General features: G+C 43.3%; 3 protein-coding genes and 1 long non-coding RNA gene across 4 annotated transcripts; 3 read left to right on the forward strand and 1 right to left on the reverse strand.

Moving 5' to 3' along the window:
* The first annotated feature begins 331 nt into the window (after positions 1–331).
* LOC147512752 (uncharacterized) lies at positions 332–1,745 on the forward strand. Its single transcript, XM_086598788.1, has 3 exons — positions 332–823; positions 1,006–1,537; positions 1,627–1,745. Exons 1-3 carry the CDS (start codon positions 332–334, stop codon positions 1,743–1,745), a joined length of 1,143 nt encoding a protein of 380 aa, XP_086454914.1.
* A 937-nt stretch (positions 1,746–2,682) lies between these two features.
* On the forward strand, positions 2,683–3,806 carry LOC147512753 (uncharacterized). Its single transcript, XM_086598789.1, has 2 exons — positions 2,683–3,108; positions 3,219–3,806. Exons 1-2 carry the CDS (start codon positions 2,683–2,685, stop codon positions 3,804–3,806), a joined length of 1,014 nt encoding a protein of 337 aa, XP_086454915.1.
* An 8,183-nt stretch (positions 3,807–11,989) lies between these two features.
* Positions 11,990–14,447, forward strand: LOC147512754 (Transcriptional coactivator/pterin dehydratase). Its single transcript, XM_086595757.1, is given in 4 exon segments — positions 11,990–12,389; positions 13,105–13,143; positions 13,145–13,298; positions 14,197–14,447. Coding segments are annotated over 4 exon segments (648 nt in total). The 5' UTR covers positions 11,990–12,026; the 3' UTR covers positions 14,289–14,447.
* Positions 13,583–14,249, reverse strand: LOC147512755 (uncharacterized). Its single transcript, XR_015215095.1, has 2 exons — positions 14,118–14,249; positions 13,583–13,918 (listed from the first exon to the last, which is right to left on the reverse strand). It is a non-coding gene; the product is annotated as an uncharacterized LOC147512755 (long non-coding RNA).
* Positions 14,448–15,749: the final 1,302 nt, after the last annotated feature.

Consider the following 15,749-nt stretch of genomic DNA (forward strand, 5'->3'; position numbering starts at 1 on the left):
GGACTCTGAAGAGGAAGAGGATGGGAAGAATCTCATTGAAAATCCAGTGACCGGCTTGACAATCGAACAGGTGCAAGAGATGATAGATAATGATAGGGAAGCGAACCGGCAATAGACGAAGGGTCGTGGGGGAGCCGCTAGTCAAGTGATGGCCAGGCTAAACCGCAACCCCTTAGCGGACGACATCTGGGCTTCGGAGGTACCAAAGCGTTTCAACCAGCCTAGGTTCGAGAGGTATGACGGTAAAGGAGACCCAGCTGATCACATCCATCATTTCCGACAGCAGATGCCACTGTAGCAAGAGTCTCGATATGACGGGCTGCGGTGTATGATGTTCCCGGCTAGTCTAAAAGGAGGGGCTTCGGACTGGTATTACCGGTTACCAGCGGGAAGCATAAAGAATTTCCAAGAATTGGAGCAGGCGTTTATAGATCACTTCATACACCAGAAAAAACTGGTGGTGGATATCGCGGCACTATTCAATGTTCGACAAAGGTCAGTGGAGTCAGTGAGGGAATATCTATGTCGATTCAAGGTTGAGACATTGAAGGTTGAGAATCTGGGTGAGAGAACCGCAGTGATCGCATTTGAGAGAGGGCTGCGGCCAGGAAGAGGAGTACACCAGTCGGTGGCTAAGAACGAGATTACAACCTTGCATGAACTATATCCACGAGTGGAAAAGTATATCAGGTATGAGGACAATATACAGAAAGAGCCTAAGAGGTCAGGGAAAGCAGTGTTGTTGTTAGAGAAAGACAGGGAACACCGAAAGTCGGGAGCGACCGAAAAGGAAAGCGGTGGGTACCGCAGATACCCACCAAGGGTAGCCGGGAGGGGATTCGAAGGGAAAACAGAGAAAGGAAGTCATACCGCGAGATAGAAGTGACGCCGCTGAACAGACCCCTGAGTGAAATATTGTCGTTGATTAAGAACCTGCAGGGATATGAATGGCCGCGGAACACACCAATAGAACTGGCGGATAAACCTTCCTGTGCCTATCATCAGATACAAAATTATGAGACCAACGATTGCTATGCGCTAAAGTGGTTGGTTCAGCGATTGGTGGAAAAAGGGAGGATGAGGGAGTTTGTGAGAGATGCACAGAATGAGGAACGCTTGCTGCGACATGACCGAATATTGGGAACTATCAATGTTATTTTTAGTGGGGAGGTACTAAGTCATAATGCACATAGAGACAGGGTGAGGAGAACCGCGAGTATCCAGCAGATCAATGATGGGTCAGACAGACCGCGACCAAGGGTATGGTCAGCGGAAGACAGAGATATGATTGTTTTTAGCATTGCGGATCTACGGGTAGTGGATTTCATTCATGAAGACGCGTTGGTCATCACAGTAGCAACAGGCAATTATATGGTGAAGAGGGTGTTGATCGATTGTGGTAGTGTAGTGGATTTGCTGTTTAAAGGAGCTTCGGAAGAGATGGGGATTGATCCTAAGCAATTGAGGCCTCCGCGTACCAATTTATATAGGTTCAATGGGAGTATGACGGAAGCCCATGGGAGAACTCTTATTACCGGTAACCACGGGTCCAGTGACGGTGGATTCACGAGATGAAGGCTGTCCCGTCGACGTACTACCAAGTGATACGGTTTCCCACCCCAACAGGCATGTGTGAAGTTCGCAGAGATCAAGTTACGGCCAAGAACAGTCATCGGGGTACAGTGAAACGGTTAATCCGTGGACCAGAAGAGGAAAACCCAAACCTTAGGAAGAGACAAGCATAGCAATTACAGTGCGCCGCGGGAGAGGAGGAAGAGGAGTCAGTGGTGGGGCCGAAGACGCTTGATGAGATCAAAGTAGTAAATATCGGGGAAGAGAAGGAAGAGAAGTTTACATCGGTAGGATCCAGTTTGCCAGAAGAGTGGAAAAGTAAGTTAATACAATTATTGTCAGAAAACAAAGATGTGTTTGCGTGGGTAATAGAGGATGTTACAGGATTAGATCCAGAGTTTGCGTGTCATCGGTTACACATGAAGGAAGAGGCCAAGCCAGTAAAGCAGCGAATGCGGAACATGAGACCAAAATATGCTGAGGGCATTCGCGAGGAGGTGGCGCAGTTGAAAGGAGCTGGAATAATACGAGAAGTGGAATTTACAGATTGGCTATCCAATGTGGTTGCGGTACCAAAGAAGAATGGCAAGGTCCGGATGTGCGTCGACTTTACAGATGTGAATGTGGAGTGCCCGAAGAATAGCTATCCCATGCCGCGGGTGGATGAATTGGTGGATAGGACCGCATGATTCCAAATATTTTTGTTCATGGATGCCTCTATGTGATACAATCAGGTCGCAATGTACGGGCTAGATCAGGAGAAGATAGCATTTGTCGTAGAAGGCGACACATATTGCTATATATATACAAGGATGCTATTTGGATTGAAGAATGCAGGAGCCACTTTTCAGTGGTTGGGGGAGAAAATGTTCGAAAGCAAGATTCGGAAAAGGATAAAAATATACATAGATGACATGGTGGAAAAAAGCATGTTTGAGGTGGAACACTTAGAGATTAAGGGAAACGTTCGGGATACTGCGGAAGTACAATTTGAAGCTGAATCCAGAGAAATGCACGTTCGGAGTGACCACGGGAAGTTCTTAGGCTACATTGTTACTCATCGGGGAATAGAGGCTAATTAATCCAGAACAGATAAGAGTATTGGTGGAGATGTCGTCACCACAGAATGTCACAGAGGTGCAGCGGCTTGTTGGAAGGGTCGCGGCATTGAATAGATTCATTTCCAAGTCATCTGACAAATGTAGACTATTGTATCGGTTATTGAGAAGCACCCCTGATTTCTTGTGGACCTCAAAATGTGAGGAGGCGTTTCAAGAGTTGAAGAGGTATTTGGGCAAGGCTCCCTTTCTATCACGATCGGAGCAGGGGGAGAAGTTATACCCGTATTTAGGGGCCACCGAGTATGCGGTTAGTTCAGTTCTTGTCCAGCTAGTCGATCGAGTGGAGAAGCCAGTGTATTTTCAAAGCAAAGCATTATTGGATGCGGAGACACCGTACAACAGAATGGAGAAGTATGCCCTTGCTTTAATCTTCTCAGCCCTGAAACTGAAACCTTACTTTGAGTCACACTCAGTGGTGGTGGTGACGAACCTGCCTCTCAGACAAGCATTAAGGACAGAGAATTGAAGTTGGGCAGAATGTTGAAATGGACAGTGACGCTTAGGTCGTACGAGATATAATATCAGGTAAGAACAGTGGAGAAGGCACAGGCAGTAGCAGAGTTTCTGGTAGAGTTCCTTGCCGAGGATCCCACATGGGGAGAGGAGATGGTCATGGAATCAGAGGAGGATGTAGAGCCCGATCTACTAGATCCTTGGGATAAGAGGAACGGGTGGAGAGTATTTGTAGATAGATCTGCCACAAACGCATGCAGCGGCATAGGGTTTGTGTTAGTTACACCTGACAATAACATAATAGAACTGACCATGAAATTGGGGTTTACGGCATCTAGTAACGAAGCAGAATACGAGGCAGTTATAGCGGGATTGAGGATGGCTGGGGACTTGGGAGTGAAAGAATTGACCGTGTATTCCGATTTGAACCTAGTGGTATGTCAGGCAAATGGTGGGTTCGCTGCTCGTTGTTCGCGAATGGCAAAGTACTTAAAGGTAGTGCACCAAAGAGCCAACAAGTTTGCGAAGCTTCGGTTTGTACACTTGGGGCGCGGGAAGAATAGGCACGCAGACGCTCTGGCATACGTGGCTGCAACCATGCCTGGGTCAGAGGAGAGAACAATACAGAAAGATTGGAGAGACCAAGCACGGAGGAATTGATAGAGGTATGTCAGATTATTGAAGAAGGAGGAGGATGGATGGACCCCATTAAGTATTTCTTGGAAGGAAAGGAGGTGTCGGACAAGAAGGAAAGAAGAAGGTTGGAACATGCCTCTCAGAGATATGTTTTGTTGGAAGGTGAGTTGTACTGAAAGAACTTTAACGGACCATTGTTAAAATGTCTAGGGCCACAATTAGCCTTGGAGATGCTGGCAGAATTGCATGAGGGAGACTGTGGGAGCCACTCCACCGGGAGAACTACGGCATACCGACTGATGACACAGGGCTACTTCTGGCCCCACATGAAAAAGGATGCGGTGGAATTCGCTAAGAAGTGTGACAAGTGTCAAAGATTTTCACAGCTAATATTTGCCCCCGCAGAACCCCTGCATAATGTCTGGAGTCCGTGGCCTTTTGCTATGTGGGCGATGGATATCGTAGGATGGCTAGCAGCAAAAGGAGATATATGTTGGCAGCCACAGACTACTTCACTAAATGGATAGAGGTCGTACCTTTGCAACAGGTGAAGGAGCCACATGTGATTAAGTTTCTATGGGAGAACATCATCTACCGGTTTGGGTTGCCGTATGCCATCATTGCTGACAATGGGACACAGTTCACAGGAGCAAAGGTGATTAAGTTTCTGCAGGAGTACAAGGTGAAACAGGGGTTCTCGGCCCCCTACAACCCTGAGGGTAATGGATAGGCCGAATATTCCAACAAAACGATAATTAACAACCTTAAGAAAAAGTTGAAAGACAAGAAAAGTGCATGGTCAGACGAGCTGAACCATGTTCTTTGGGCTTATCGAACTACACCTCGGACCACCACCAAGGCGACACCATTTGCTTTGGCCTATGGCGTCGAGGCCATAATTCCTTCGGAGATGGTGGCAGCCACCACGCGGACTAAGGCCGTGGAGGAGGGGTCGAACTGGCGTATCTTGGCAGGGGATTTGAATCTGGCGGAAGAGAGAAGAGACGCAGCACACATCTAGCTAGAAGAGTATCATAGGCGGCTACAGAGGCAATATAACAAGTGGGTCGGACCGCGACAATTCAAGGTGGGAGACTTGGTGCTCCGCTGAGTGACTCCAAGTACGAAGAATGAGAAGGATGGGAAGTTGGGCCCGAACTGGGAAGGGCCATACACCGTGGTGGATAAAGGAGGGTCTGGTACTTATAAGCTGCGAACAATGGAGGGAAAACTGATAGAGAAGCCTTGGAATGTAAGAATGTTGAAATTTTTTTGCAAGTGAATGTAATGATGCTAACAAGCAATGTAAGGAAGGTCCAGAGCTAAGGACTAGAGCTATTTGTAAATATAAGACTACAACACTTTTGTGAAACAAAATTTGTTGGCTATGTGTGATGTTTAAATAGTAATGCGGATAGAGAATCAAAGATGCAAGAGGCACATGAGGCAATGAGAGTGACTCCATTGGGCTTCTACACCCATCAGGGAGAGAAGCAGTAGAGGGGATGAGCCCTTCGCTGGAACTAGAGCTGGAGGGAGACTGGAACAAGAGGATTTGTTCCAGCATACCATGACATTATCAAGCCCACGGAGTGGGATGAGCCCTCCACGGATTAGGGATGCAAGAGACACATGGGGCAATGAGAGTGACCCCATCGAGCTCCTACACCCCTCAGAGAGGGAGAAGCAGCGGAGGGGAGGAGCCCTTTGTTGACGTTAGAGCTGGAGGGGGACTAGAACAAGATGTTGAGTTGTTCCAGTAGGTCATGGCATGATAGAGCCCGCGGAATGGGATGAGCCCTCTGCGGATTAAAGATGCAAGAGACACATGGGGCAAGGAGAGTGACCCCATGGTGCTTCTACGCCCATCAGAGAGAGAAGCAGCGGAGGGGATGGGCCCTTCGCTGACGCTAGAGCTGGAGGGAGCCTGTAACAAGATGAGTTGTTCCAGCAAGCCATGTCATTGTCAAGCCCACGGAGTAGGATGAGCCCTCCGCGGATTGGGAATGCAAGAGACACATGGGGCAATGAGAGTGACCCCATCTGGCTTCTACGCCCCTCGGAGGGAGAAGCAGCGGAGGGGATGAGCCCTTCCCTGATGCTAAAGTTGGAGGGGGATTGGAACAAGATGAGTTATTCCAGTAGGTCATGGCATGATAGATCCCGCGGAGTGATATGATCCCTCATCGGATCAGAGATATAAGAGACACATGGGGCAGGGAGAGTGACCCCATCGGGCTTCTACGCCCATCAGATCGAGAGAAGCAGCGGAGGGGATGAGTCATTCGCTGACGCTAGAGCTGGAGGGGGACTGGAACAAGATGAGTTGTTCCAGTAGGTCAGGGCATGATAGAGCCCGCGGAGCAGGATGAGCCCTCCGCAGATCAAAGATGCAAGAGACACATGGGGCAAAGAGAGTGACCCCGTCTGGGTCCACGCCTATCGGAAAGTGAGATAGCAGAGGGGGCGAACCCTTCACTGACACTAGAGCTGGAATGAGCCCGGAACAAGGTGAATTCTTCCAAAAGGCTTCATGGCCTCCGTAGGTCAGAGACACATGGGGAAGAATTAGAGACACGAATATCTACTTAGGAAGATATGTTGTAAGTTAAACAAATAGCTAGAAGCAAGAGATAAAGAAGCAACAACACATTGGACTGAATCAAATATTACATTAAAGCAAAACAGTAGAGAAATAAAGAGTGTAGCAAACAACAGGTCAAGAAATTGTAAAAATATCTTATTACATAAAGAAGCTCTCTAAAGCATTTCAGTGGTGGGCTCATTAACGAGCATCACATCGACAGTATCTGGGATGTTAGCAGCGGTGATCCCTTCAGTAGCCTCCTCGACGACGGGGATCTCTTGGGTGACCGGTGTCTAGGTGAACTCAGTGGCCACGGGATGTTCATGAAGGACCTCTTGGGCTGGCACTTCTTCCCTCCTAGCATCTGGGGATTCGATCACCGGGGTGGTAGGCCCTTCAGGGAGAAGACGACCTCCCGGGTGAGCCTCTCATGCTCCTCCTAAATTTTCTTGGCCACCCTCTTGTTAGCCAGGAGCTTGAAATAGTCGCGGAGTACAGTCATGTCTGCCTGGTGATGTAGCAGTAAGTCGGCAGAGGCCTCTTGGTGCTTCTGGTTGAGGGCGTCCATGGCTTCCTTGTGTTATTGAGTGAGTGCATCCAGGTTGAGCTGATGTTGTTGGAGGAGTACTTCCATTTGATGACTCAGACGTTCGTTGACCTTATTCATGTACTGTTCGTGAGCTCTTTCCGCGAACTGGAGTTCATCCTGGGCCTTGACTTTGGCCAAATTAGCAGCTGCTAGATCCGATTGAAGGCCGGCATAGGCAAATCTTAGGCCGCCATGGCCGTTCAACTCTTTCTCCAAGGATGCCACCTTGGTCTTGGCACTGTACGGGCCGTGAATCATGAAGGAGACATCCAAGCTCACCTAAGAACCAAGAGAGAGGGATAATATATATATATATATATATAATAGAGAGAGAGAGAGAGAGAGAGAAAAAAAAATAGTACCCTCTCCCAGTTGGTGTACAGTGAAGTACGGTGTTGATCGAAGGAGCCCCCGTCTGCATACGCTATGTCTTTAGGCAAATGCGCGTTGTAAAAGAGAGAGGAGGCCACAGCCGCATTATCCAGTGCGGAGTCCGCGGTATTCACCCTGCGATTGCGCACATTGAAAATAGGAGAAAAGTCCTCCACAGGTGCGAGCTCAGAGGCTGGGGCAGTAGGGGGAATTGTGGGAATTGGTTCTTTGCCAGACCGGTGGGTGCGTGGGGATGAGGCAACAGGGGGAAGGGATGAAGTGGTAGCGGCAGGTTCATCGGATAAGGAGGTCCGCTGAGTGGTAGGGGCAGGTTCGAATATGCTGAGGTCCGCTGTTTCTTGGATGGAGGGGGTCTGCAGGTGCCCGTACCTTTGAGGAGGGAACTTCCTACACCTCATCTTCATCGGTATCACTGTCAAAAAGTTTTTGCTTGTGAACGTCCATATCTTCAGGAAGGGAGTGAGGAAAGGTGTATTGATCGTCCCAATTAGAGATAAAGCAGCGGAGGAGGTAGGAGGATCGTTAGATTCAAGGGAGGCGGGGGAATGTGTGGAGGTTCGGGGACGATTGCGGCGGGAAGTGTGAGTGTGAGACCTTTTCTTTGGAGGAGAAGATGCTCGGGTTTACACTCTTTGGGAGGCGGAGGACGGTAAAATGGAGCTGAGAAACCGCCTATGTTATGAAGGTCGGGGATTGGTAGCAATGGGGTAGCGGTCGTAGGATGAATACCCAGGCGGTTGGCTTGGGCAGGGCCGAGGTCACGAAGCTGTTAGAAAATAGGACTCGAGATGTCGGAGTAAATGCTGAACTTGGAGTATGGCCGCCAACCTGAAAAACAGAGAGATACCACAAGTTAGAGATAATAGGGACAATACATCAAGTTAGAAGGGAAGAACGGAGATACGCACCGTGGGATATGAAGGCGAGATGGGTAAGAGTTAAATCGGAAGGAAGGTCCGCGGACAGAAACCGCCCGATATGTACAACAGGTAGTGATGCCACACTTTATCCGAGGTTGTGACGCGGAGTAGAAAGGATTGCTTCTGGGGGCGCACACAAAAGGACTGGTACCCCACACCGACATCTTTGGTACTTTTCTTGATGTAGTATTGAGAGAAGCTATCGCGGCTCGTAATCTTAGGGTCTCCGGTCTTATTATACGAGTTCGCGGCATACATAACTCTCCAAAAATTCCCTATGCGTTAATAAGGGAGAATATTGAAATGATTACATACCTCAACGTCTAGTAGAGTGAGAGGCAATTGTAAACCGGCGACAATTTGACCCACAGTGATTACAAGGTGCCCCGGACGTCGGGGAACCAGGTGGGGGTAGTGGGTGACAGATGGCACATGTTCTAAAACTATGTCGGCCGGAATGGCATAGGTAGCCCTTATTGCTCCCAAATTAGGTCTACGACACTGGGAAGGGGGCGGCAATAAGGAGATCGGGCGGCCAGAGGTGGATGGGACCGCAGCAGGGGCAGTAGGAGGGGGTGGAGACGCTACTCTACCGGACCGGGAAGAGAAAGAGTCACCGGATTCCAAATCCAACATTGGAAAAGGAGAGGAACAAGCGCTAGAAGTTGAATAATTTCAAGTAACAGTGCAAACTAAAACAAAAAGGGAGAGCTCAAAAAACGTACCAAGAGAAGCAAGTAGAGAAGTGAATAACCCGAAGATAATGCTTGAAGGGAAAGGAAGTCACCGAAGGAAGTGAAGACGCGCACGTAGGCCGGAAGTTGGTCGGAGGGGAGAAAGGTGGCAGAGCAGTTGAGGAGCGAAGGAAGAGTGTGAGAGTTAAAATGAGAAAGGAAGGAGAAGGGGAAGAGTTTAAATAGAGGAGGGATAAAAAGGTAATTTCGGATAGTTGGGGAAATCGAGGGGTCAGGCCAATGATCCAACCAACAGGCGACGCGTGTCAGCCCAAAGTACAAGGGGAGACTGAAAACGCATGTGATGATTACAATCGACATCACACACAAACCGATGAAGGGATATTAGACTGCACAGAGAACGAGGCGATGAGGGTTCTCGACCTCGGGTCCATTAATAGGACCACGGAGTCGAGAAGGGGCATTTGTGGTGGTCCAATAAAGGGAAGGAGACCCAGTCAGCAGAATAAAGAGGGGATGCAAGGTAATAAGATAACCTAAGAAACAAGGAAACATAACCGCGAAACCCTAGATAGCGGATGGGGCATGTGTACGGCGGAGATGGGAAGCCACATGATGAGAGGACAAATGGACGACCCATATACAGAGTGCGTGGTGACCCCATAAAGGGACATAGACCAAGTCAGCGGGACAGAAAGTGGAATGCAGCATAAGAAGATAACTCGGGGAGCAGGGAAACATAACCGCGGACGTGGCATAGATATGGCCGAAAGGGGAGCCACCGGATGAGAGGACAAGTGGGCGATCCAGATCCGAAGGGGAGGGGGTATAAAAAGAAGAGGATGGAGATAGAAAAAGGGAGGCGCATTAGAGAAAGGGGGAGAAAGCCACTGAGAGAGAGAAAGAAAAGAAAAGAGAGCACTATTGAGTGATTGAGATTTTAGGTTCGTACACTAGCCCAACTAGTAAATGCACGCACTAAAATCTTAAGGATTACTAGGAAACAAATCATGCCATCTTATAATTATGTTTTACTCAAGAACACCATTATTCACTCAAAAATCCGATAGTATCATATCGGCTCAAGACTATTTGCGGGTCTAAGCAAAAATATAAAAAAGTCCCTTCCAATATGGGTTATATTGTATAACTGGAACATTTTTTAAGAGTAATTGAAGTCATTTCAACGGGTTAAAGTAAAATTGTTAATTATGCATTAAACGGCAAATTACTAGATTTTTTTTCTTGTTATAGATAATAAGCTTACAAATAGATGGGTTGATTTTCGGCATTATTTTCTTAGATTGCCCCATATTTTCAATATGGGGAGACATACTCCCTTACTTAACGACTCCCGTCAATTAGCCAACCATTGACTGTCCATAAAATATACGCCGGTCAATGGTTGACTAATTGATGAAAGACGTTAAATAGGGAATAAGTCTCTATTTAAAACATTCAAAACAGGGTATCTCATTGAGAACAATGTCCTACTTGGTGGGCTTTAAAATTATAAACCCCAAACTTGAGACTTGAGTAGCCTTAGTTGAAAGAATTCTCCGCAATGTTGACTCACTAAACCAGGATAGCAAGAAATATCTAACAACATCAATTGAGCCAACGAGATACCTGTTCATCGGGTTTTTTTTTGTGACAGATTGCATAACAGTAATTTAGGCCCAAACACATAAATTGACTAGGAATTTCGATTTTAGGTCTGGGTGAACAGTAATTTTGATTTTAGGACAAAAACAGGCTGAGATCATTAATAATTTCGGTTTTAGGATATTTTCGAGCTGACATCAGCATTTTACATTTGTTTAATACTAGTTATGACATTCTTCTCCATCTAGCAAAAAAAAAAATTCTAACTAGAAACTTGTTAAATGTTTTTGAGATCTAGTTGTTTCTATCCTTGAGCTAGCTAATTTGCGTATTATGAACTTATGATTAGTGATTTAAGATATAATAAAACATCTACTTTCTTCTCCATCTAGCAAAAAAAAACTCAAACTAGAAAATTGTAAATTTGTTTGAGATCTAGTTATTTTCATCTTTATTCTTTAAGCTAGCTTTTTTGTATGTTTTGATTAATGATTTAAGCTATGAGAAAACATCTTATTTTCTCATGACAAAAACTCTTCTCACTTTGCAATCTATTTTTTCACTTTTCAATTTAGGTTATTGTTAATTGAAAAATAATTGGGTCGATTTCGACACCGGTTCGACAAACTATTGAATAACAATTGAATTTCTTTTTCACATCCTCAAATCTTCAATTAATTGTTCAATCGTGTGATTTATCTCGAATTTGATATTGTTATGGTCGATGATATTTTTTAAGTTTAGAGTATGTAGTAGTTCGACACACACGCACATAGCATTGTGCATGTATATAATACCCCACATGCAAACATCATTATGTATGTGTGCAACAAACATGCAACCACCATTATACATGTGTACAACACACAAGCACTATATGTGTATACTACACATACACACACCATTATATATGTGACGGGTAAACTCCAAAAACCACTATACATATATATATCACACATGTAAACACTATTATTATGTTTGTGTATAATATACATGCTCTCTATACAATCTAACTTTCATGTTCATACACATTAATTTATAACTTAGTTTGCATGTACACAATGTACACAAGTTTAAATTATATATAAAAAGTTGCATTCTAAATTATTGTTTGTAGATTTGTTTGAATTTGTAACAATTTGGTTAAATAAATTTAATTTATAATGTTAGTTTTAAAGTGAAATGTGAGTGGATTGGTGTGGTCATAAGCAAAATTGAAAAGTCACGTGGGAACCAATTTGTCTTGGAAACGAAATTAAAATGCAACATTGTCCTAGGCCCGTTCTCTGATTTCAATATTTCATAATGGAAGGAGATTGCCAATTATATATTTTTAAGGCCCAATGGTCCAACCAACAAGTCCAATTGAACCACTGAATTGACTCGTATCAATGATGACTTAAGTGTCAAGATAAGAAGTTTAAAGACAAGGCTTGAAGCTGTGAGTAGTGTCGCATGGCTACCACTCATCTCTTCTTCTCCACATCTCTCCCTATTCCATTCTCATCTTCATTTCCAAAGCCTCAAAACCCAAAAACAACTCTATATTCTTCTCTGCCCTCCAACTTCACTCTGCATGGAAATAGAAAAGGGAAGCAATGTTTTGCAGCGGGTAGTGATTTGTTGGGAGATTTTGGTGGTAGGGATCCATTTCCAGCAGAAATAGAGAGCAAGTTTGGAGACAAAGTGTTGGGTTATTGTAACACTGAACATAAAATCCTTATTCCTAATATCTCTGCTCTTTCTCTTGCTCAACAAGAATGCACTCCTTCACTTTCTCCTCTGTCTGCTAAAGATGCTCAACAGCTAATAAGAAAGGTGACCAATGTCTTTCAGTTTCTTTCTTGGTACAATTTGGTTCATATTTGCAATTTGCTACTACTCTTTTTAGATTGTGGTCTTTTGTGGATATTCATTATGAAATCTTGTCAAAGAATCATTGGAAGCGAGTAAAGAATCTTCCGTTTTTAGTGAATGGATTTGAACATAAGAATATATTAATTTTGTTAACAGATAAGTAGTGCTTGGTGCAAGATGTTGTTGTGGACTGATAACTGATTATGCTAAAATTGGACTTCAAGAGGGTTGAGGGTGTGGTCATCTTTTGGTATGATTTTCACTCCATGTCATGGCATAGATGGAAAATCCATTCAATTACTTATAATTTAGTAGTGGGCGGCATTCCTTAGATGGATTTCATTATTATCAATGAGACTTGACTACCAAGAGACAACCAAAGTCCTCATAAAAGAAAATTCTTTAACTTATAATTTGCAACAAACTTTTGCTTACCTTGCTTTCGCACCAAGCACAACCAAGGAGTGAAAAGACTGGACATGGATTTCTTGTTTTTGTGTCATGACATGACACCGTAGAATCGTGGGTCTTCAAGAATATTGTTATCAATTTAGCTATGAAAACCGGCTGTATGTATAGGTTGATGCTTGTCACACTAAGTGAAATCTCAATGGTTACTAGGTAAAGGGAAGTTGGACTCTGAGTACTGAGTTTATGTCCATGGTTTACTGTGTAGGTAATTGGCTGGAGACTGGTGGATGATGAAGGACGTCTAACGACTTCAATGTCTATGGAAACTAAGAGATTACAAATCTGCGGTTGAGCTCATCAATAGAATTTCTAAAGTTGTTGAGGACACTAACCATTACCCAAGTCTTCACTTGGAACAACCGAATCAAGTTAGGGCTGAATTATGGACCAGTTCCATCGGTATGTTGACACTACGTTTTACTTGATTTTAACACCCTTGAAAGAGAAAAGTCTTTTGTTGTCATAGCATTTTATTTTTCTTGTAACATACTAGTAATTATGGTATAGAATCAATAGGTAAATTAGGTATTTTTACTGTTTTTTATTTTGGGAAATGATATTTCAAGATCAAATTGGGAGCCGTCTTTTTAGTAGGTTGCTGTCAAGATCTCTGGATAAATGTCTTTTTATTTCACACAAGTCATGCAAGCATCCTGTTGGATAATACGAAGCTCATGCCTTCAGCACAACTGCACAAGCTATCCAAACCATCTTCATGCAACTCATATCCCCCCTCCCCTCCTTCAAGCCCTAGTAACAAATGCATTATAGTATAAGATCTAACTTGAGTAAGTGCCAACCAGGCAAAAGGATTGGCCTGAAGTGGTGGTAAATCAAAATATTGGAAGAGATAAATCACTATCTATATGGGTATTGAAACGTTTATGGTAGATAGATTACAACAGTTTTGGTACAGAGCGGTCTTAAGCTATTGGCTGAACTCTTTAAGTTATAACTGCGCAAAGAATATGATAATCTTGATGGTGCATTTTTGCTATGCGTAAACTAACACGAATCACCTTCATGGAATTACACATGGTTTAGACAATAGAATGAAGGATTTATCACCTTCATGGAATTTATTTTTTGGTTTAAAAGTGGGAACTTAATCCAACCCGGGTGGTGCTTAACCCCTAGTTTGTAATCTTATTATTATATATAATATATTCACATTTTGCCTGCAAAAAAAAAAAAAAAAAAAAAACTAACACTAATCACACTGTGGTGTTATCTGTGTAGTATAATACTTATTTCTAAATTGTTATCTGATAATTGCTTGTTACAATTTGAATTGTAGGTGGACTGAGTATGAATGACTTCATCGTGGCCGCCAAAATTGATGAAATAAAAACATCAGATCTCGTCCCTAGGAAAAGAGTGTGGGCATAGATCTTCAATTTATTCTTACAATGATGACACAAAATTTTGTCTGATCATTTGTTCTTTTGTCTGCAAGTAACTGTATATATTCTTCCTCTGTATCCATTGTTATAAGCATTACTACTTTCTTCTATTATATAATAAAAGTGAAAAAGATTTTGTTCATCAGTGTAATGATTGATTGCTTATCATTTTGTGGTTGTATTATCAAAATTAGATAGTGTGTAATCAAGAAATAAATAGAGAGTTGTGAGGCTTCAGTAAGTTTATTTGTCATCCCTGGTTTTAAAAAGCACCCAGTGATATTATTGTTCCTATGTCAGAAATTTATCGAACTTTATATCAGGGATTTGGGATATCCTATCCTATGAGCTACATCATACTTACTATTGTGTAACTCGCAGAATTCAGACAGCCGACTCCACATTCTTCCTCCAGACGCCCATTAGTGCTATATGTAAAAGTAGCATGAATTAATTCTTGGTGTCAGTGCTTTTAAATTTGCTATCTGGCTATCTTTATCTTTTTCTTGTTACCATTCGTAAAACTTTGAACATATGCTCATGCCTCACATCGAAAATACCTTCTTCAATTCCCAGAGGAGTAAGTCACGGAACCAGGATTCTGACTCTGGGGGTTTAAGAAGAGAAACACCGAAATCAAAACTTTGAACTTAATTTCCTAATACTTAATTCCTCATATGCTGGACAGTAATAGAGTGGAGTGGTGTACTGGTGTTGAACTTATCAATGGAAATAATTGATGTTCAAATTATGTAGAAAACTAAAAAAGAAATAAGTTTATGCATTCCGCTACCTGTAACGGTGCTGTAAGTCTGTAACATCCAGGTAACGTATAGTGAATCCACTTCATCTCAATCAAAAATATTGCCACCGTGAAGAAGGAATGCCCTTGAAATTTCAAATGAGAAACATCAAAATATCCTAACGATCAAATAATATGCCAAAACTATTTAATCTAATGATTTCCATTGTAGAACTAACCAAAATAGTAAACAATACCTATGAAATTGACAGCATCATAACTAATGCCATCTATATAATAGTTTGTTGTGCCAAGAAAGATGTATAATTCGAAACCACAATCTTGCATTACTTGTAGAACATAAATACTACTAGCATTACTTGAAATGAGGAGAGAGCTACTTATAATAATGCCAACAGAAAAAGCTTGTTCCTAGAGGCTAGAGCCTAGAACTGATCAGCTGAACACTTCCCAAATCTTCTAAGCATATCACTGATTAGACATATGCTTCACAAACCCTAACGTAAGCAATTATTTGCTGAACTCTACCATCTGCTTACAATTTAACTGATCAGCTATGTTTTGTTTTTTGTTTCTTTCTGGTGTTTTTTTTTAAGTCACCACGACTTGATCCCATGAGCATAGTCAACCAAACTACCAACAGATCAACGGGGTTGTGGTATGTTGACAAGTCCGCACAAGCTA

This window comes from Coptis chinensis, chromosome 3 (assembly GCF_015680905.1).
Source record: "Coptis chinensis isolate HL-2020 chromosome 3, ASM1568090v1, whole genome shotgun sequence".
Lineage (NCBI taxonomy): Eukaryota > Viridiplantae > Streptophyta > Magnoliopsida > Ranunculales > Ranunculaceae > Coptis > Coptis chinensis.